Raw genomic sequence first — 19,574 nt, forward strand, 5'->3', positions numbered from 1 at the left:
TTATTTGCTTAATCCCTAATGTTTATGTATGGTGATTTTGATTTCTAATTTTTACAAAAAAAAAAAAATTATATTTTTGGTCCAATCATTAAAAATATATATTAAAACTAACAAAATTGAAAAATACAACCGTGTTGCACAACACATTCTAATCTTGTAACATATGCAAAAGACAAAAACACTCGAAATCTACTCTAAAAAGTCTTGTTAGGAAGATTAATTTGAGAATTGTTTACATATAGAAACACGCTCTTGCATGTATGTTTTTCGGTGCCGTCTTTTATTTTTTATGTGTGTTATACATTCGAACCGTGATGTACACCAAGATTGTGTTTTTGACATATTTCCTAATGATATGATCAAAAGTATAAACAAACATTATGGATTGAAATGATGATACGTAAATATTAATTATAATTTTAACGGGTTAAACGTAGGAGGGGGTGGTTGGGAGTTCTGGGGACCGGACAGGAATCAAATTTCAACACTTGCATGTTGTGGTGGAATTGGGAGCCCTCCACTTGTTCCAATCACATATTTTGTTTCGGATCCCGGCTCAAATTTTTGTACATTCACATCCTCCCTCACTCTTCTTCCCAATAAGTTATTTTAAATTTTTAATTATATGTAGCTAATTATTGTACCACATCATTTCTGTATATATATAATAAATTATTTTTTACGTTTTAAAATATATAAATCAACATATTATATAGAAAAACAAAATCAATTTAAAAATATTATCCATACAAATATATATGTATATAGTAGTGTCATAAATTATCGTTCGTGCGTAAAAAAAATATCTTATTAAAGTAATAATCTCAACTAATATTTTGGTCTAATTTCATTGCAATTAGTGCTCCAAACTTACTAGGTTTCAATTCTCATTGACAAAAAGGAGTGGTAGTCCCATTAGTGGGAGAATAATGTGGGCATGTTTGGTGGCTAATTCATTGGTTGACTTATATGAGTTACCTTTCTCAACAATTTATATTTCAAAATTCTGTCCATTTTTTCGGTAAAAAATATGTATTTTTAATTTATCGATATATACTTCAAGAGAATATATAAATTGGATAAAAAATACGATCGTCTGATACTATATTAATTATTTTAAATTTATTTTATCAATGTAAGTAGTATTTTCTTTTAATAATTGGTATTTCAAGAATCAATAACATATAAGTGCCTCAATTGTGGCCTAACAAATTATTGCACTAAACCTATGTGTCCACTCTCCCGAAACCAAATAAGCTGCTTAAAAGTCAACAGATAATTAATTAAACTTATGCAATAAATCTTCAACTAGTTCTTTTATTTAATTCCAATATTTGCCTACTTTTATAACCAATTATTTAATTTCATCCAAATGGGCTATTAATTTACGAATAAAATAATATTAATTAAGGACAGCAAGCACGAGAAAGCTGCACGAATCTACTGTGGTATTGGGTACAAGAGGGCACTTTTAAACTCTGATTCAACTTGTTTTAATTAATTAATTAAGTTACGGAGGCGTAGATTATGGAAAACTGTAAAGAATACGTATACGAGTAGAAAAAAGTGTACTTTTTTAAAACTGTTAATGGTCTGTAATTAGCGGAAGACAAGCAGTCCAGATCCTGTTCTTGCATTGCTTCCAACTTTACTGTTCTTCAAAGTCATTATCTGATCGCGTTACTAGAAATTTGATTTTTTTTTAAATGGTGAATCTTGAAAATAAATAAATAATAGGTTAGAAAAGTAGTGAAATAATATACGATAAATTATATTGTCATCCTTTGAAATTTGATTTAATTAAAAATGCATTTATAATTAGATTGAAAGTTGGAATTAAAATTAAAAAAATGGTGGGGAAGGGGTCAACCCAAGAACACAACAGTTGTGTTAGTCGTGCAATTACGGCAGTCTCGGCGGTAATACCTCCAAGAACATGATCATCATACTCTCATTTAATTTTTCGAGTTCAAACATGATTCGGTTCGATTCTATGCGACCTTGATCAGCGACCGTGATCTAAGCTACGTCACCTCCCAGATCTGAGATAGGGTTTGAGGATAAAACAGAAAAGTTAAGCTAGTCGGATCGTCCCCGACGACGACCCTCCGATACTTAGATTAAGTGGTGGTCGAAGAGAAATATTGCGATCTCAATATGTGATTTAAGATAACGGGTGTGAAATTACCTTCTCTCACTATGGCTTGGGGTATTTATAGGATTTAAACGGATCCCACTACCCAACACGTGTCATTTTCTAGATCCTTCATGCATTGATTAAGCATTGTTCTGAGGTTCCACCTGTTCGGATCGGGTTCAAACAACTTGACCCGGATGCCAGCTCCATGAACCGAAGCGACCAGCGACCTCCTCTGTGAACTCTGATAAAATGTCCATCTTGCCCTTGATAAAAGATTTTTCAATCTTGCGTTTAATAAAAGATTCTCCTTCTGTATTTTGACAATAAAATCCCCATCAAAACCATAAATAAGTTTTGCTGCTTCATATATATAAAAAATGGTGTTCTATGCAAATCTCACGTACTGAATTATTATAATATCTCAAACTCGTAGATCCTTATAAAATTAATTATTAAAGATTGCTACACACATATGTATTTATTTATTTATTTTTATAATGTTGGGTAGTTTGTTGGATAGTTTGGATATGACTCATTTAGTCGAACTCTAGCCAGATTTTTTCTGGAAAAAAAAATCTAATAAAAAAACCTGAGCCCAATCAAATTAAATCGGAATTCGAATTACCTGACCTGAATGCCCACTCCTAGTATGACGTTAAATAGTTGATAGTGTTGGATGATATGAATTCTTGAGAGATTTTGAAGCGTGATTTCACTGTCGTTAAAGTGAAATTTGTCCCCACTATATAGTTGTTGTCGGGTTCAGCAAACTCACTTTTTTGAATATGACAAAACCAACCGAGGCTTGCCAAACAGCAATTCCGACAGCCTCCTTCCAAAAACAAATTGAAAAACTAAAATATAAAGTGAAAGAGCTTATGAATATTGAAGTGTAGTTTTGGCACTTGATTTCAACTATATATAAATATTTAAATGCCCTCTTTTTCAAAAAAAATATGCATTTATTCAATTGATGCCTCTTTAGTCCAAAAATTGCAACTTATTCCCTCCAACTTCTATTTTACATCTGAAATTAAACAACATTATAAAGTATTTAAAAATTAATTAAAATTATATGTGCAAGCTATCCAACACATAGCTGGTACCAAGATTCTCCCCAAAAAGAAAGGAATAATGCAAAAGGAGATGATGGTTGAGATGAGGTGAATGGGATGTGGAGTCCATGCTTACATACACTCATAATATTACCATATCTCTACATCATCACTACACTTGTTCATATTCTTCTTTATTAAAATATGTAATTATAGTTACAATGAATTACAAAATAAGATAAGATGATCCATAGCCGCAAAGCTGCTAATCTCATCATGTCATGCTTCTACATCCACATTTGAGTAAAACAAAAATTACCATTTTTTTTCCTAAAATTGTCAAAGTTGTCATCATTAAGAAATTGGCAAAATTAGTCCCGTAAGTAATAATACGAGTGGAGCTAGATGTATTACTGTTCGAGTTTTTAAAATTATATTTAAATTTATTTTGATTATTGATATAATCGAACGTTAATTGAATTAAACATGACTCGAGTTGAGTAATTTAATATTTTTAAATATATTTTATTAATTTTACACTAATTGCAGAGGTAAGCACTCGAAGACCATCCAGAAAGTGGGCCCAATTTGATGGCCCAGAATTGAAGCCCAAGCCTGTGGTGCTTACCATCCAGAAAGTCGGCCCAATATGATGGCCCATAACTGAAGCCCAAGCCTGTTGTTTGTTTCAACGTTAAGTACTAGACTATGTAGGAAGTCGACTTCAGATGCTAACAGCCAATTACAGAGCTCCAAGAGGTGGAGTGGACAGCTACATTCATGCAATGCATAGACAAGAAATTATGCTGACGGCCGGGCCATTACTCTATCTTACGCTGCCTGCGCAACATCGCCAACTCATGCTCTGTTTTTGCCATTAATGGTTCTCAACTTTTCCTGCCTACTTTGAGTGCATTTACTTCACCTACTTTACCCTCCCCGGGCCCGGATATCCCTTTCGTTCACTCCGCACGTCGACGTTATTTTGTGCTTCCCAAGGTCAAACAACCACTGACTTGCCGATTTCGTAGGAATTTGGGATTTTGGGTGTGGAAGAAATGCGTGTGTTGATGGATGATTGGTGCTTTGACTTGGAGCTGTTTGTTGAGTCTTTTTCTAGTTCTTAAGTGTTTGTTGATTGTTTGTGTTTTGGTAGATTGGAGGATATTGTGCTGAGAAGATGGGGAAGAAGAAGGTGATGCTGCCGGCGGATGAAGTTGACATGACTGCGGTGAAGTATCAGTATGAAAAAATTGCAGGTGTGTTGTCAGCGATTCGATTCATCTCCCTTTTTCCCCCCTATTGGTTTGTAAATTTTGATTGATAGTCTATTGATCGATCACTTTTCCAATTGCAGCGCCGCATTTAACTGGAATTTCGCTGAAGTTATTTGTTAGATTGCTTGAGGCTCCCATAATTGGTTCCTTGATTATGTCTCATTTGAAACAGCAGAATAAAATGGTTGAGGTCAGCGCTCTTCTTCCATCTTCTTTTCTGTTTGAATTTTTTCAATTTGGTGACTGATGAAGTTATGTTTGACTTTTGAGATTTAACTGTAAAATGGTGCTAATCATTGACAGATGCTGAGGAATACTGTGATACCTGAGGCTCCAATGTTCAAACCCGAGTTTCCTCCTCAAGGTTTATTATCATAATCCTCTATCCATCAAATTTTAACATGATGCTAGACTTTGATTCCAAACATATTTTTCTGAATTTGCTAAATTGTGTTGTATTTCAGGCACTAGGCAATACATCAGAAAAAAAAAAAAAAAAAAAGAAGAAGAAAGAAAAGTAATGAATCGCATCATTTTTCCACTGCGAACAATCAAGCTGAGCATACATGTCACCAAAAATTTCTGTATCAGACTATTATATTTCCTTTTGTCAAATTTCAGTTGATAAATCCTAAAAACTGAAGAAAGTGGACTTATAATCTCTTGAATTACAATTTTTAAGTAATAATGACCTAAAGCAGATACCCTATCTCTTCTTTACCAGTGACAAGATGCAGTGAAAGAAAATGGTATGAAAAAATTGCTGAGTGTTTGATGACCTCCTTCTACTCTCCCATTGGCAGAGCTGTTGATCTTCACTTCTGAAAAGAGGCACAATGAAAACAACAATTAGACATTGGCTTTAGAGTCCTCCTTCGCAAGTAAAGTTGGGTAATTATTGAGGTTATGGATATTAATATATGACAAGAAGTAAAGCAAGAAAATGGATGCAGTCAAGCAGGAGTTGACTGGACTATTGAACTTGCGCTTACTAAATTCCAGTATTGCAAGTAGGGGAAGAATGAACTAGCTGTCGCATGTTGCTATTAACTTGTAGTCATTATTATTTTCCCTAACTTATGTCGATTAAATTGGTAATATATTTGAATTTCAGAACCAGAACCTGAAGTTGTTCTTTTGGATGAGGATGGAAAACCTGAAGAGAGAGTTGAATTAGCCTTGAAGACTCTTCCACACTATGACCCTGCTAATAGTTGGATTCCTGATTCTTCTTCACCTTTCCACTATTGGAAGATTAGAGATTATGCATATGCATACAGATCTAAACTTACGACTCCATCTGCAGTAAGCATATATAAAGCAACATCTCCACCTGCTTCAATTTGTAATGATTTCATTGATAGAAATTTTATTTTAAAGGTTGCAGAGCGATTCATTTTGGCCCTGGATGAGTTCAACAGTAAGAAGCCTCCAACTCCATTGTTGATTTCTTATGACCCTGAGCTTATAAGAAAGCAAGCTGCAGCTTCCACCCAGAGGTTTGAGGAAGGTAAAACATTTTATGGTGTGGGTGTGTCATGTTTCCTCAATATGCAACTATTTACGTTCATTTCAAATGTTCCAACAAGATAAATTCTTATATGAGTACATTGTGTAGGGAACCCATTGTCAGTCCTTGATGGGATTTTTATAGCTATTAAGGATGATATTGATTGCTATCCTCACCCCTCAAAAGGTATTTATTTGATCTTTATTATATGGATCATCTTTTTCAGCAGTTACAAGTTTGGTGTGTGCTTAATGATAACAGGCGGAACAACCTTCTTTCATGAGGTTCGTCCTGTAGAAGAGGATGCCGTCTCTGTTGCAAGGTTACGAAGATGTGGTGTGATCTTGGTTGGGAAAGCAAATATGCATGAGTTGGGTCTGGGAACAACTGGAAATAATCCAAATCATGGGTATGCATTCATGCTCTACTATACAGGGATCAGATGTTTTGCTTAAGTGATCCATGATTATATATGAGAAATTACTAATGGCAATGTATTTGCATTCAATGCCTTCAAACAATTTTGATGGTCCAACAAGAAACTCGCCAAAGACTTTGTCTGGAATTTATTGATATCATCTTATGCATCGTCCAAAGTTTTTGGGTGTAATGTAAATAAAACTAATTCCTATCAAAATCTGGTGCATATAAATTAACTTAGAATTGGTTGGGAAACCAAAGATGCATGAATTCAGGCCGAGGAGGCCATCCGCCCATGATGCCTTTGAGTTAACTTAGAATTGATAATTTTTCTGCATTCAGAACAGCAAGAAATCCACATGCTCCTGAAAGATATACTGGTGGATCATCCTCAGGCCCCGCGGCAATTGTTGCTTCTGGATTATGTTCAGCTGCACTGGGGACAGATGGGGGAGGTTGTGAATTTGTGTAGCACAACCAGAATTGTAAATTGCTTTTAAGCTTGCTCACAAAATTGGTGCAATTCTAATTATTCTTAACTCAATACACAGGTTCTGTTCGTATACCATCCTCTCTTTGTGGTGTAGTGGGACTGAAATCCACATATGGAAGGACTGATATGAGTGGGTAAGCTCACGCCTCCTACTAACTTTTGCTAAAAGAACCACCCTCTTAATGCCGTCGACTAATACATCCGGTGCAAGAACAATATCTTAATCAAATATTATCTTAAGAATATGATTAATGCTTGAAATTCTTGACTAGATGATTATTAAGCTGTCTATGACTATATGTTATCTTTTATAAGCTTTTCTTTCTTAAGGATGGGGATAGAACAGATAGCTCGAGCCTGGGTCCAGCATTTTAACAGCATGTGGAAATAAACTCCAGTCTGGGGTAATGAAACTTAGACATCTTGTAAAATGTGAACTGGGATTTATCCTGGATTAAAGGAACTATGCAGTCACTATGAAACTTAATACTTGAGTTCCTTTAAGCTAGTTCTTTAGAGTTCAGGTAGCAATTAAATCACAAAAGACACTTGGACCTTATAAAAATTAGTCATTTTAATTTCGAATGATGGATGTATTGATATCACTAGTTCTTGTTATTAGTTGCAACAACCTTCTCAAGTTTAACATCAAGAACTTTCTAATATAGTAATTGATAGTTGTATATTGTTATTTCAGTTGTTGTGCCTTTCGTTGTTGCATCACATGGTTATATCTTAATACAACCGATTTTTTGAAACCAGTACTCAACAAAATTCATTTCATTGTGGGCGAATTCACTTACCTATATTTCATTTTGGCAGCTCAATATGTGATTCTGGGACAGTAGAGATTATTGGTCCTATCACATCAACTGTCGAGGATGCAATACTTGTGTAAGTGATCATGCTTTAGATATCAAATACTATGGTTTGTTCTTTCCATCTTCATATGTACGGATTCTTTGTTGGTCACTTCAGTCCAAATTTAAACTATGCTAGCCCTCGTCTTTCACTTGTTTGCTTACATACTATGTATCATTCAGCCAAATTATAAATCAATGCATAAAAACTATTTGTTTATATGACAACTACTTCCACCAAGTACATTATGTAGACATTTTTTTATGTTTGCTTCTGTGCTTCTGCTTATTTAAATTCTCTAGATCTTCTATTCTTACAATGCCTTCTTCCTGTAAGTTTAAATTTGCTTGCTTCCTGCTGAAAATAGTTGTGATTTCATGTTTGCATATGGTAAGAGACACCAATTTATCTCGTGATCATTTTTCAGGTATGCAGCAATTTTAGGATGTTCAACTGCTGACAAAATCGCCTTGAAGCCTGTAATTACCTGAAACATAGTACTTCTTTCTTTTCTTTTCTTTTCCTTCCCTGAGTCTCAAGATCCACTTCTCATTTTATAGCTCTAATAGTGTAGTATCTTCTAGTGTTTGGCACAAAATCTCTAATATTGGTTCTTGAGTTTGTTCAACTTGAAATTTCTTTAAACGTATATCATGACTGAGCTGTAATGTCCAGATGATTTGGTATGACGTCATTTGCCAGAAACTGCAGATCCTTAAAATAAGATAGTAAATTGACCTCCTCTTTTTTTTTCCTCCCCCCCCCCCTGCAGTCTCTCCCTTGTTTGCCAAATTTAACTTCACGTGAGAATTCAGATGCTCTTGGATCACTAAGATTGGGGAAGTATACAGAGGTGTCCACTTGCCTCTTCTATTTAAAGATTATTGAATCTCTTGGCTCTTGAATATCCATTAATCAGTATAATGTGCTGCCTGCAGTGGTTTAATGATGTATTTTCTACTGACATTTCTGATAAGTGTGAGGATGTTCTCAATCATTTATTAGAAACACATGGATGCAAGGTATGTTTGTCTTTGATCATTATGAGAATTGCATCATATTCTAGAAGTATTTTATTTGTCTAAATTTAAATTTCCGTACTCTGAGTTCCTTTCTCTTGATATGAAAGATAGTGGAGATTATTATACCAGAGCTTCACGAGATGCGCACTGCTCACATTGTTTCAATTGGCTCCGAATCAGCATGTGGATTGAATCCTGATTTTGAAGATGGGTCTGTTCAATGCCATTCTGTATATGGACTGAACTTGAGTTTGTGCATGGTAATGTTAAAATTCATATGCTGATTATCTGAATAATACTCTACTTTTATCTAGGAAACGGGTGGAGTTTACACATGACACACGGACAAATCTAGCACTTTTTCGGTCATTTTCAGCATCAGATTATGTAGCCGCTCAATGCCTAAGGTAAGTCAAAATTTGTGAACTATGTGTCATGTCCATTAAGATTATCTCCTTTAACTGGGAGTAATTGGAAGTCTGTCTGGTGAATGATTTACTGTAAAAGCCTGTTGACCTGTATATAACCACCAAGTTGCTCAAGTTGACTTTTTGTTAGTTTTTCAAGTTATAAGTTAGATCAATATTCTAATGTGCTAGTACACCTTAACCTAATCAATATTTGGCTTCTTATTACATCTAATATTGGTTAGTTATGTGTTCTATAGCATTGCACTTGTTGTGTCAGATATCTAATGTGCTAGTACAACTTTCATTAAGGTATAACCAAATGTGTCATTAATTTTTCTGTTCAATACAAGAGTAAATCCACATTATGCCATATAAGCCTGCTACAAATTGAGTATATTTTGTATCAACTTTTTCACTGTCACCTGTTCTATTGTAGGAGAAGACTCATGTACTACCATATGGAGATTTTCAAAAAGGTGGATGTCATTATCACTCCAACTACTGGGTACGATGAACAAATTTGCTGGGCTATGGCTTTGTTGTTGATGATATTCTCATGTCTGTGTGCTGCACTTACATGGATATATGGCCATGCATACCTTGTTTGCTTTTAGAGGACTACCATATAGTGCTGTGGTCGAACTTGACCTTCCAAGTTTCAGACAATTGTATAATGCCTGTTGAATGTGTCTATTAAGTAAAATAGAGCTGTTTGATGCTCTAATATAAAGATGAAGGTATTTGCATTTTCAGTTTCTAATAAGTCAAACAATTTTATTTATTTAAATAGTTGAATCTGAGTTCTTTCTTCAGGATGACAGCACCTCTAATTCCTCCAGCTTCACTTAGTTCAGGGGAGACGAATTTGCAAGTTTCAGGTTAGTTGCTTTTCCTCGTATATATGCTTCAACAGAAAAATTTATTTTCTGATCCAACAACAAATGGGCCTTTCATTTCCACAATGCAGTGAAATGGAATGCTGCACTATTATTACCATACTTGTAAACTCGTCCGTCTGTCCTTAAAGGATGGGCGTAGGTTTTTTGGCTGAAGGCCTGTGGGGGCTAATTCAACTATGAGAGTCTTTTTTTTGTTAGTCCTGTGTCTACCGTCACTGCCTTCAGATAGGTTCTTATTAGATGAACAATACATTTCACTGGTTGTGATTATTAGTTATCTACTCTAAGATGATTATGGCCAGGAGAATACAACAGACTTCAAGCAGGGATCCCGTTCTGGATGGGTTTAAAGTGCTAATGCTCGCCTGTGATTTCTTTTACCCTGGCAGCCAACATGACTTTGGAATAAAATTATCTGGTTAAGAAATTATTAGAGTGACCTATAATTTTTTATAGAAAATTTCCGTAAATATAATACATCTGCTCTTCTCAGGAAATCTAATGCGCTTCGTAGTAAATGCAAATCTTCTTGGGTTTCCAGCAGTATCAGTCCCAGTAAGTAATCTCAGTATCTTGTCCTTTCTCTTCGTCTGATAAACAGTTCAAAAAGGTGTTTTGTCGCCGAGTGACATCCCATGTAACTTTAAAAGATGAATAAGATCTCTAATGCCTATATCTTGTGCATTCATACTTGCAAATCATTTTATGTAGAAATCCTGATTCCAATTTTCGGATTTCAAATAGGAATTTGCCGACCACAAAATTAAATTCTGAATTTAGTTATCCAAGTTAGTTAGAGACAGATCATATTAATCTGTATAAAAAACGGCCATCAACTGTTTTTGTCGATCACACGTTAATTTGATCTTTTTTTCTTTCCTTTTAAAAAAATGTCCAGCTATGTTTTTCTCTATGGTTACCTTTGGTAGAAAATCATTTCACATAAAGCTATACATTTGTAAGAAAAAAGCATCAGTTAGCTTTTTTTATCCTTGATAATTTGCAATCAGCTGTCCTGGTTTAACACTTCATCTTGCCTGCATTTGCTACCAATATTCAGGTTGGATACGATAAGCAAGGACTTCCAATTGGCCTACAAATCATAGGCCGGCCATGGTGTGAAGCTACAATTTTGCGTTTGGCTGCTGCGGTAGAGGTATTGTTAACATTCACCAAAGTGAAGAACCTTATTTTCTCAGTTATCACTTCTATTTAAGTTTAAAAAAACTGATCTTCACCCACAGTTCCACCAAGAAAAAGATGGGAACATTTTCCAGATTAGATCACTTTTAATTGCGTAAAGTTCCAAGTATCCAAACAGCAGCAGAAGCAGTAATACTAATAGAGGTGTTATCCATATTCCAGGAACTTTGTGCCACACCGAAGAAAAAACCATTGCAGTTTTACGACATCTTGAAAGGGAATTGAAACAGAGGGCTGCCTCAATCGTTGGTGATTGTCTAGTCCACTTTCACTAGAGATCTAAAGAAATATTTGGTTCTAAACTATTCTGTCCCAACGGTCAATTGGTTCCTTTATTTTTATGTTACGAGACTGGTGCAGAACAAATATATTTATGCATGTCGAGTGTGTGTGAGTTTAATTCAATAACAAATAAGTTATATGCCCAACTTCATCTAGGTAGATGTGCAGTTTGAATGTAAAGCACATAATTAGACGAGCACAAAGTCACCTGAATCTCCTGGACACATTCTACGAACAGAAAGCGAAGAAAATATAGGGTAATCAAGTCTGATGTATTCCATGGTAATGAAGATTCAGGGAAGACAATATCAAAGGCATGACAACTACGCAAATAATGTAATGTTACAGGCATTCTGGCACAATGCTTCCTCAGCCCCGTAACCCTTTTAATTGGTATCAACCAAATGGATAGAACAGACCATTGATAACAACACAGTTACAGCCCACAGCTTATAGAAACACATCTTGAAATGGCTTTTGCAATTGGTTGGCCATATCCTCATTAACTGGTTTGCCTCTAATCGAACAGTGGGACATTGTTTACTTCTGCAAAGAGTTGGGTGTATCCTTCTCTTGATTCTTTTCATCAACACCATCACTAGGCAGATCGATGCCAGATGGGATCTTTCCAGGATAATTGGTCCATGAAGAATCAGAACCCACCATGCTACCCAATGCAGAAATCATTTCAATAACCTGAATGCTATGGCAGAATTCATAATCAGAGGCAGATTTTAAGTTATGGGGTTTACCTTCTGTCAACGATCACCATAGAACGAAGCTCACAGTTAGCAAAACTGCAGAAATGTGGCCAAAGAGTTAATTATGGCAAATGCAATCACATAGCATAAAGCATTCTTGTAACACCAACATGAACCTAAACCTGCACTGAGACATAAAACTATGTGATTAGTTCTAGCCTGCAGCTCAAAGCAATTGTTCTATCACGACTTACTGACTAGAAATCTCCTTCTTAACAAGAGGGTGACAGTCGTTGCCAAATGCACCCAGCGTATGGAACAAGAACCCACTGTGTGTAACTATTGCTATCTCCTTCTCTTTCCGTGTGAATAACCTGTATATATGAAACTAAGATGAAGATAACAAATGCAACTTGAGGCACATATGAACAGAAAATGGGTAAGAGAAAGATGAAATTAACTGAGAAGAGTATAAATTAGAGCTTATTGAACAGTTTTTGCATAGTAAAGAAGTAGTCACCAGTTCATGAAGTTCATTCCCCTAGCTGCAACTTCCTCCTTGGTCTCTCTGACATCAGCCTTCCATAAACTATCATCATCGCTCTCAATCTGAATCAAAATCAGTAGGACCAGTGTCTTAATGCTTGATCGACTCAAGTGAAGCATGCACGGCTAGAAATACGCAGCAGTAATTACACGACGTACCAATGAAAAATCAACTGCAGGAAAAAGGCATTGATATTCACTAATGCTTCTCCTCTTGTCACAAGGATGAACACCCTGCAACCATAATTGTGTACGGAAGCTCTCTGGAAGTAAGGATCCAATAAAGATTTCCACTCTACCTCATCATGTTACTAAACCATAAAGCTACTGTGTCATACATCACATGCCATTTATTATCCTTCCTCCACCAAGAACTGAAAGTCCCCCTCATTATTTCAAATTAACCTTTGCAATTATTTCAATTCTTTACAAGCATTTAGGATTGACATTTTTTCAACTCCCATATCCTCCTAGATATTAGATCATAATAGAAACAATTTAGGTTGCTACAAACAACAGAAGAGAATCAACAAAGACAATTGAGAGGAAGAGCCTATGCTTGTGATAGAAACAAGAGGTATAGTGAAAGCTTGTTGCTTGAGTTAACATACCAAATGTTCTCGACAAAGTTCAACTGCAAGAATAGGTGGGCAATCAAGACTTGAAATTGCAGCACGGCTGCTGTTTCCAGCATTTGCCACCATTAGTGGCAAAACATCCATCCTATCTGTATAGCCTTCACCTCCAAATACCCCAACAGCTGTCTGGATGGTCCTATGATGCAAAGGAAACGGTAATACAGTATAAGCTGATATTTACACGGCACTTTTTGTTTTATTCTTTTTCATGGACAATAATATCCAAGAGAATTTTGAACCTCTAATGATAATTTGATTGGTGCCAGAGATAGAATGCTAAGATGGATGTATGGCAAGCTTTGAGAACTGAAAATGAGTACTGCAGATGGGGGAAGCAAAAGACCTTTTTTTAATGCAAAAATAGACAATACTGAGAAACCAGTTTGTCGATGACTATTTAGGATATCATGGAGCTTTATGTCCAGAGATGCTACCTTAGCAAGGGAGATGTAATGACCACATCAATTTTCTTGATAAGCCCACTTGAGTGAACATGTTTCCGCAAGTTGTCAACCTGATACAGGTGCTAAATGTCACATCTATGGAATTCAAGTGTTTTAGAACAACAAAGAGCAGGACAACCGTAAGTAATAAATCTGGCAGCTACTTTCCGACCTGTTGCCAGCCCAACGGAGTAAGGTGTGCGTCAAAATATTCAGGGGACATATATGCTTTGTAGTTCTTATCTCCTTCTACATTGTGGATCCCTTGAGCATGCCTCACCTAAATATATGGTTTAACAAGACCACAAAGCCTTCGATGAGAGAAGACAACCTCGAGTGTCCTTCAAATCAAAGATGCAGCATATTCAAATTTTCTCTGAACGCAATCAGAAACTTTTAAGTAGCAAAATTTGATACCAACCAGGTGAATGGTTTTGCAGCGGTGCAGCGGAAACAAACTCGGACTACCAACATTGTCCATCTCTGCAGTTGGACCAAACAAAGAAACACAATTTTCGAATCTACACAGAAAACCTAAGGTAACCATAACAAGAATGTTCAAAAGAATCTAGCCATAGCAAGTCAGTAACCATAACAACTTCTGACATCACAAGAATCAAGTTATCAACCACAGTCAAATTACAGAACAATAAGAATGAAAATCTAGCAAACTGATGCAGCAATCATACATACTGTACTCAACTGAAAACCCACCACAACAAACAATCAACCAGAGTAATCAAACAAGAATATTTCATAAAAATTCAAAATTTCGAAAGATTACTCCCTGTCCATAATACTTGAGCTATTGCTAAGCAGTTACCACTTACGGGATAGCGAAAGGAGCAACTCAGGAGATGGGAAGCTCCTTGGATGCGTGAGGATGAAGAGGATGGGACTGGGAATCTAGAAATGAGAGAAGAAGAAGAAGAAGAGAATAACTGGATGGAGGTGGAATTTATGCAAGTAGTGGTAGTGGTCATGTGCTCGCTCGACTCCAAGATTAGCGAGTGAGGATTGGATTTCGCTGTTAAGAGATCATAAATTATTGGGGAAATGACAGGTACTTGTTTGTTGCATTGTGTGACACTGTTGCTACTGTCCACACACACATCACATCTCTTACTCCTACTTTCTTGGTTTATTACCATATTTGACCTTTCATTTCTCAGACACATTTCTTTTTTTTTTTTAATGATGACAGTAGATCATTACATACGATATACTGAAAAAATAGAAAAAGGAAAAAGAAAGAAAGAAAAGATCCTAAAAGAATAGATATACATTGGCTCATACATTTCTCAGACTTTTCACTCAAGATTGTGAGGCATAAATGTTATTAGTGAATATTTGAGACCCTTTTTTTTCCCTAACCTGAATCCGGCATCGCAACATATCCATGGAGAATATATGAAATTCAAGTACTATGTCTAATGTTTCGGTGATCTTGTGGGGTTGGAAGAGGCCGACAAAAGGACATTAGCATACGAGAGAAGGAACTTCATACTTTCAAACCGAACTTCCATTGCAGATCCTATTTCTCACCCCCAAATCCCTTCTGTGTGTGGAAATAAACAAGAAAATCAATATATACTTACACTATACTCTCCGAAGGGATCCAAGATTGCCTGAATGTTAATGGCATCGAAGCTAACCCCCAAACTCATCACATCGCTAATCCTTCCCTCCTGCTTACTCATCTTCTTCTACTCCAGACTTCTTCCTCTTTACACCACCCCCTCCCCACAATCTCCCACTTCCAAGATCCCTCTTTTACCCCCTCCCCCGTGCAACCTTTTCAAAGGCCGATGGATTCTTGATCCGTCTCGCAAACCCATGTACGATTCCACCTGCCCATTCCACAGAAACGCTTGGAACTGCATTAAGAACCAAAGGGAAAACGTGGGTCGGATCAATTCTTGGAAATGGGTGCCGGAAAGTTGTGATTTGAACCGGGTCGACCCGAATGGATTCTTGAATCTGATGAGGGATAAGAATATTGGGTTTGTCGGGGACTCTTTGAACGAGAACTTTCTGGTGTCTTTCTTGTGTATATTAAGAGTGGCTGATGCTGGTGCGAAGAAGTGGAAGAGAAAGGGAGCGTGGAGAGGGGCTTATTTTCCCAAGTTTAACGTGACTGTGGGGTATCATCGTGCGGTTTTACTGGCAAAATATGAGTAAGTATTGTATTAGTTAGGATAGCGAAAGTAATCTATTTCCACATTTATGGTTTTGTAATTCTTGATCTGCCAATGCTTCATGACTACTTGAAATACAACTTCTCATGATTTGGTTACGGAAGATATGATGCAATCTTGCTTTTGATGATAATTCATATATCGATTTTGCTAATGATTTGTATCTACTGCTTTAATGGATCACATTTTTGTAATTGGATTTGAAGGACTGCATAGGATATGAAAATGGTGTTCAATGTTTTGGAGTTCATGCAACTCATGAGAAAATTACTGGGGTTTTACTTGAAATCTCTAGGATAAGTAGAATTGTTTACTGTTAACTGACAATATCTACCAAATTCTGGGGAAATCCTTTGCTTATCCCAGTGTTAGTAGGATTACGCCTTAATCCTTGCTAATGCCTAATTTAATGCTAATCCATTTGATTGTCAGCTGGAACATTTGCTGCCGCTATCATACATTTGGCACAGAGCACATTTTTCTGCCAAACCTTTGCAGTGAAATTAGAGTAGATACTATTTGTTTCATATAAATCCAGTACAACTTCTACTCCTACGTGAGCAGTGTGTTATCGCTGACTTCAGTTGGATAAACTTGATGCTGTTGTTGTGATTCATGAATGCTGGATAGACTTTTTTTATCTCCATTATCGAGATGTTTGTTCATCTTTTGTTGGGGATGGTTGCCTCACTAGCTCATTACTGATTAACTTAAGGTGGCAGCCTAAACAGCCTGAGCTAGCTGGCCAAAATGGAGTCAAGGGAATATATCGAGTAGATGTTGATATTCCTGCAGATGACTGGGCTGATATTGCTGATTTCTACAGTGTCCTGGTCTTCAACACTGGTCACTGGTGATTCTCCATTCTTTCCTGTTCTTCATTCGTAATTGTGTAATATGTGCTTGTTTCCCAGTTACATAGAAGTTATTGAACGATTGTCGTATTGAGTGCGCATCATTCAAGCCTATCCTAAGAGCATAGTATAGATGGACCTGGTATTAGAAATTGGTAAGGCAGGACTTAAATTTCTTGATCCTATGATCATTGCTAGTTTCTTATGAAATTTGAACTTAATGTTAGGTTGGCCTTCTGTTCTAATCTTAAGGATGTTTTCTTCCATATATTTTTGCAAAACTGGAATTAATGTGCGGGAGGCAATTTCTTCTTAGTCTCCTTGAATTTCCCTACTATTACATGTGCATACAGAAATACCCAAATAAATAATTTTTCCTTTTCTTTCTTTTTCTTCAGGACTTTCCTGTCAGTTCTTTTGGGTCAGTTGGGTGGGTGGATTTATTGTTTTGATGCTGCACATAACCGGGATTTCTGATAACATATTGTAATAATGATTCTCTTTTGCTTACTTGTCCTCATTAGGTGGGGCTATGATAAATTCCCAAAAGAGACTCCTCTCATATTCTTCAAGGGTGGGCGACCAATACATCCTCCTCCGGAAATGTCAGACGGGCTCAAAGTTGTTGTTCAGAATATGGTAGCTCACATTGAGAAAGTATTCCCAAAAAAGGTACTCAAGTTCTGGCGGCTACAGTCACCAAGGCACTTTCATGGCGGCGAGTGGAATCAGAACGGAAGTTGCTTGTTTGATCAGCCTCTTGAAGAAGAACAGGTACAAGGGAAATATGGTCCCAATTTTCTTCCGTTTTCCTGCTCATGGATCTGGGAAAGGAGCAACTAGTTTCTCATTCATTCTTTGCTTGCCCTGTTTTACATGTGAAACACTAATCTTTTGCATTTTACGGAATTACGCTAGCAAAATAATATTGATGCATGAATCAGACCATGTACTCTAAACTATCCAAATCTTCTATAACTCTTTCCACAAAAGAACACACACATGCATTAATTAAATAATCATAGAATAATAAAGATTAATAAATGCTGATGACTCCACAGCTTGATTGGTGGTTTGATCCCAGTAACAATGGAGTGAACAAAGAAGCCAGAAAATTGAATCATCTCATTGAGGAGACACTGAAAGGAACAAGTATCCGAACGTTGGATCTGACTCATTTAAGTGAATTCAGAGCAGATGCTCATCCAGCAACTTGGTTAGGCAAAAAGGATGCAGTAGCCATCTGGGGCCAAGATTGCATGCATTGGTGCCTGCCAGGTGTTCCTGATACATGGGTTGATATCTTAACACAATTGATCAGCTACAACTTGGAGATGGGTTGATCAACTTGGAAACAAATTCATGAAGTTAACTGAAGTTCATTGCTTCATGTCACTCGGTTGTTTACGTTCTACATTTCAACAATCAGACAACAGGAACTTCTTTCAGACATCTAAACACGAACAGGAGAGGCCGATGGAAAAAATTCAGTCATTCCCATCGACATTCCATTTTTGATGCATTCAGTGGTACACTCAAATGTTTAGACTTGTATGGTGCTAAAGCTAGGCAGACATAAGTAGTGATGCATATTCATTTTTTAAAACTCGAGAGCTGCAAAATTCTTACAGATCGTTTCCACGTTTGCACTTCTGATTTTGGTTCCACTGTTGTAAATCAAGACCTTAACCACATTGTAAGAGTTTTAACTGCTAAAGCAATACAGCATCGGTGTAAAGATTTGATAATGATCTCAGATTATTCTGTTGGGTAATGTTTTCATTTCTTGCAAGTGTTGAGTTGAGAAATGAGACCAAGTTTAGCCATCTTAGCTTGAAAGCGGTTTCGCTGATTCACACTTATGTCTCTGGCCACGCCATTTAGCAACTCCCACAGAAGCTAGAAAAAGCAAGTAAAATTAGGCTTGTATATGATCTGCTGCTCAACATATACTCTTTTAAAATGTAGAATGAATTTTAAGCTTTTAATAAGAAAATCAAGAACTCAACTATAGTGGAGGGTGCTTGAGCTTGAGAAAAAACTAAAAGGATAACTCCTAAATTTTGAAAATATCTATTCATCATATAATAATTACTCTCTAAATTAATAAATATAACACGTACCCCTAACAATTAAGTTTTTAAATAATATTGCCCTTATATTATATATATGTATATATTTCGTTCAAAGAATTTTCTTTTAGTAATTTTACATTTTTAAGTTTAATTAATTTTTTAATTGGAAAAAATATTTATATAATTAGTGAGTATTTTTTTTACAAACTCAAAGTTAACTAATAAATGAGTACAATAAATACACAAAAAAAAATTCATGAAAATGTTTTATTAATTTAGTAATAAAATTAGGTTATTAACTATTTATTCTTTTACATAAAAATGAATATTACATATCGTTTTTTTAAACATATTTTTCTTTAAAAATTATGATAAAATATATTTATACATTTTTTTCTAAAAATGTTTAACTTTCAATTAAGCATATATATATTTGTCAATTTCTTTTAAAAAGCATATATGAGTTGTTGTTTTTTTTCTTTTGACCAGTATATGAATTGTTGATTATATTATATTTATTGTGTATCTACTATATATACAATCAACT

At 35.9% G+C, this 19,574-nt stretch overlaps 3 protein-coding genes across 10 annotated transcripts; 2 read left to right on the forward strand and 1 right to left on the reverse strand.

Annotated features, from left to right (window-relative positions):
- The first annotated feature begins 3,927 nt into the window (after positions 1–3,927).
- FAAH (fatty acid amide hydrolase) lies at positions 3,928–11,656 on the forward strand. Of its 2 annotated transcripts, none has more exons than XM_088883138.1 (21): positions 3,928–4,194; positions 4,352–4,454; positions 4,553–4,662; positions 4,776–4,836; positions 5,587–5,777; positions 5,853–5,982; positions 6,091–6,168; positions 6,244–6,391; positions 6,745–6,857; positions 6,954–7,029; positions 7,718–7,789; positions 8,184–8,235; positions 8,529–8,609; positions 8,695–8,778; positions 8,886–8,989; positions 9,093–9,185; positions 9,625–9,693; positions 10,002–10,066; positions 10,581–10,642; positions 11,148–11,243; positions 11,453–11,656. In XM_088883138.1, exons 2-21 carry the CDS (start codon positions 4,376–4,378, stop codon positions 11,513–11,515), a joined length of 1,827 nt encoding a protein of 608 aa, XP_088739264.1. In that variant the 5' UTR covers positions 3,928–4,194; positions 4,352–4,375; the 3' UTR covers positions 11,516–11,656. The 2 variants fall into 2 exon arrangements, with proteins under 2 accessions (XP_088739264.1, XP_088739263.1); XM_088883137.1 differs by having other exon boundaries at positions 3,928–4,078.
- A 169-nt stretch (positions 11,657–11,825) lies between these two features.
- LOC105169316 (Phosphoglycerate mutase family protein) lies at positions 11,826–15,053 on the reverse strand. Of its 7 annotated transcripts, none has more exons than XM_020695824.2 (10): positions 14,731–15,007; positions 14,322–14,434; positions 14,073–14,180; positions 13,892–13,971; positions 13,431–13,593; positions 12,979–13,053; positions 12,794–12,882; positions 12,528–12,647; positions 12,325–12,369; positions 11,826–12,239 (listed from the first exon to the last, which is right to left on the reverse strand). In XM_020695824.2, exons 2-10 carry the CDS (start codon positions 14,379–14,381, stop codon positions 12,113–12,115), a joined length of 867 nt encoding a protein of 288 aa, XP_020551483.1. In that variant the 5' UTR covers positions 14,382–14,434; positions 14,731–15,007; the 3' UTR covers positions 11,826–12,112. The 7 variants fall into 7 exon arrangements, with proteins under 7 accessions (XP_020551483.1, XP_011087992.1, XP_011087991.1 ...); XM_011089690.3 differs by having other exon boundaries at positions 14,322–14,421; positions 14,731–15,006; XM_011089689.3 differs by having other exon boundaries at positions 14,322–14,383; positions 14,731–15,004.
- An 85-nt stretch (positions 15,054–15,138) lies between these two features.
- Positions 15,139–18,713, forward strand: TBL12 (trichome birefringence-like protein (DUF828)). The gene is made up of 4 exons (XM_011089695.3): positions 15,139–16,077; positions 16,814–16,951; positions 17,477–17,726; positions 18,014–18,713. Exons 1-4 carry the CDS (start codon positions 15,533–15,535, stop codon positions 18,293–18,295), a joined length of 1,215 nt encoding a protein of 404 aa, XP_011087997.1. The 5' UTR covers positions 15,139–15,532; the 3' UTR covers positions 18,296–18,713.
- The last annotated feature ends 861 nt before the right edge of the window (positions 18,714–19,574 follow it).

This window comes from Sesamum indicum, linkage group LG8 (assembly GCF_026168435.1).
Source record: "Sesamum indicum cultivar Baizhima isolate 11 linkage group LG8, ASM2616843v1, whole genome shotgun sequence".
In the NCBI taxonomy this organism is placed as follows: Eukaryota; Viridiplantae; Streptophyta; class Magnoliopsida; order Lamiales; family Pedaliaceae; genus Sesamum; species Sesamum indicum.

Coding starts and splice junctions, on each gene's coding strand:
- FAAH (XM_088883137.1), top strand. Junction 7,790..8,183: donor GTCGAGGATGCAATACTTGT/GTAAGTGATCAT, acceptor ATCATTTTTCAG/GTATGCAGCAATTTTAGGAT. Junction 9,186..9,624: donor GTAGCCGCTCAATGCCTAAG/GTAAGTCAAAAT, acceptor GTTCTATTGTAG/GAGAAGACTCATGTACTACC.
- LOC105169316 (XM_020695823.2), bottom strand. CDS start 14,447: ATGGTTACCTTAGGTTTTCTGTGTAGATTCGAAAATTGTGTTTCTTTG. Junction 12,648..12,793: donor GGAATGAACTTCATGAACTG/GTGACTACTTCT, acceptor TCATATATACAG/GTTATTCACACGGAAAGAGA. Junction 12,240..12,324: donor ATGGTGATCGTTGACAGAAG/GTAAACCCCATA, acceptor TGCATTGGGTAG/CATGGTGGGTTCTGATTCTT.
- TBL12 (XM_011089695.3), top strand. CDS start 15,533: ATGTTAATGGCATCGAAGCTAACCCCCAAACTCATCACATCGCTAATC. Junction 16,078..16,813: donor GTTTTACTGGCAAAATATGA/GTAAGTATTGTA, acceptor GATTAACTTAAG/GTGGCAGCCTAAACAGCCTG. Junction 17,727..18,013: donor AGCCTCTTGAAGAAGAACAG/GTACAAGGGAAA, acceptor ATGACTCCACAG/CTTGATTGGTGGTTTGATCC.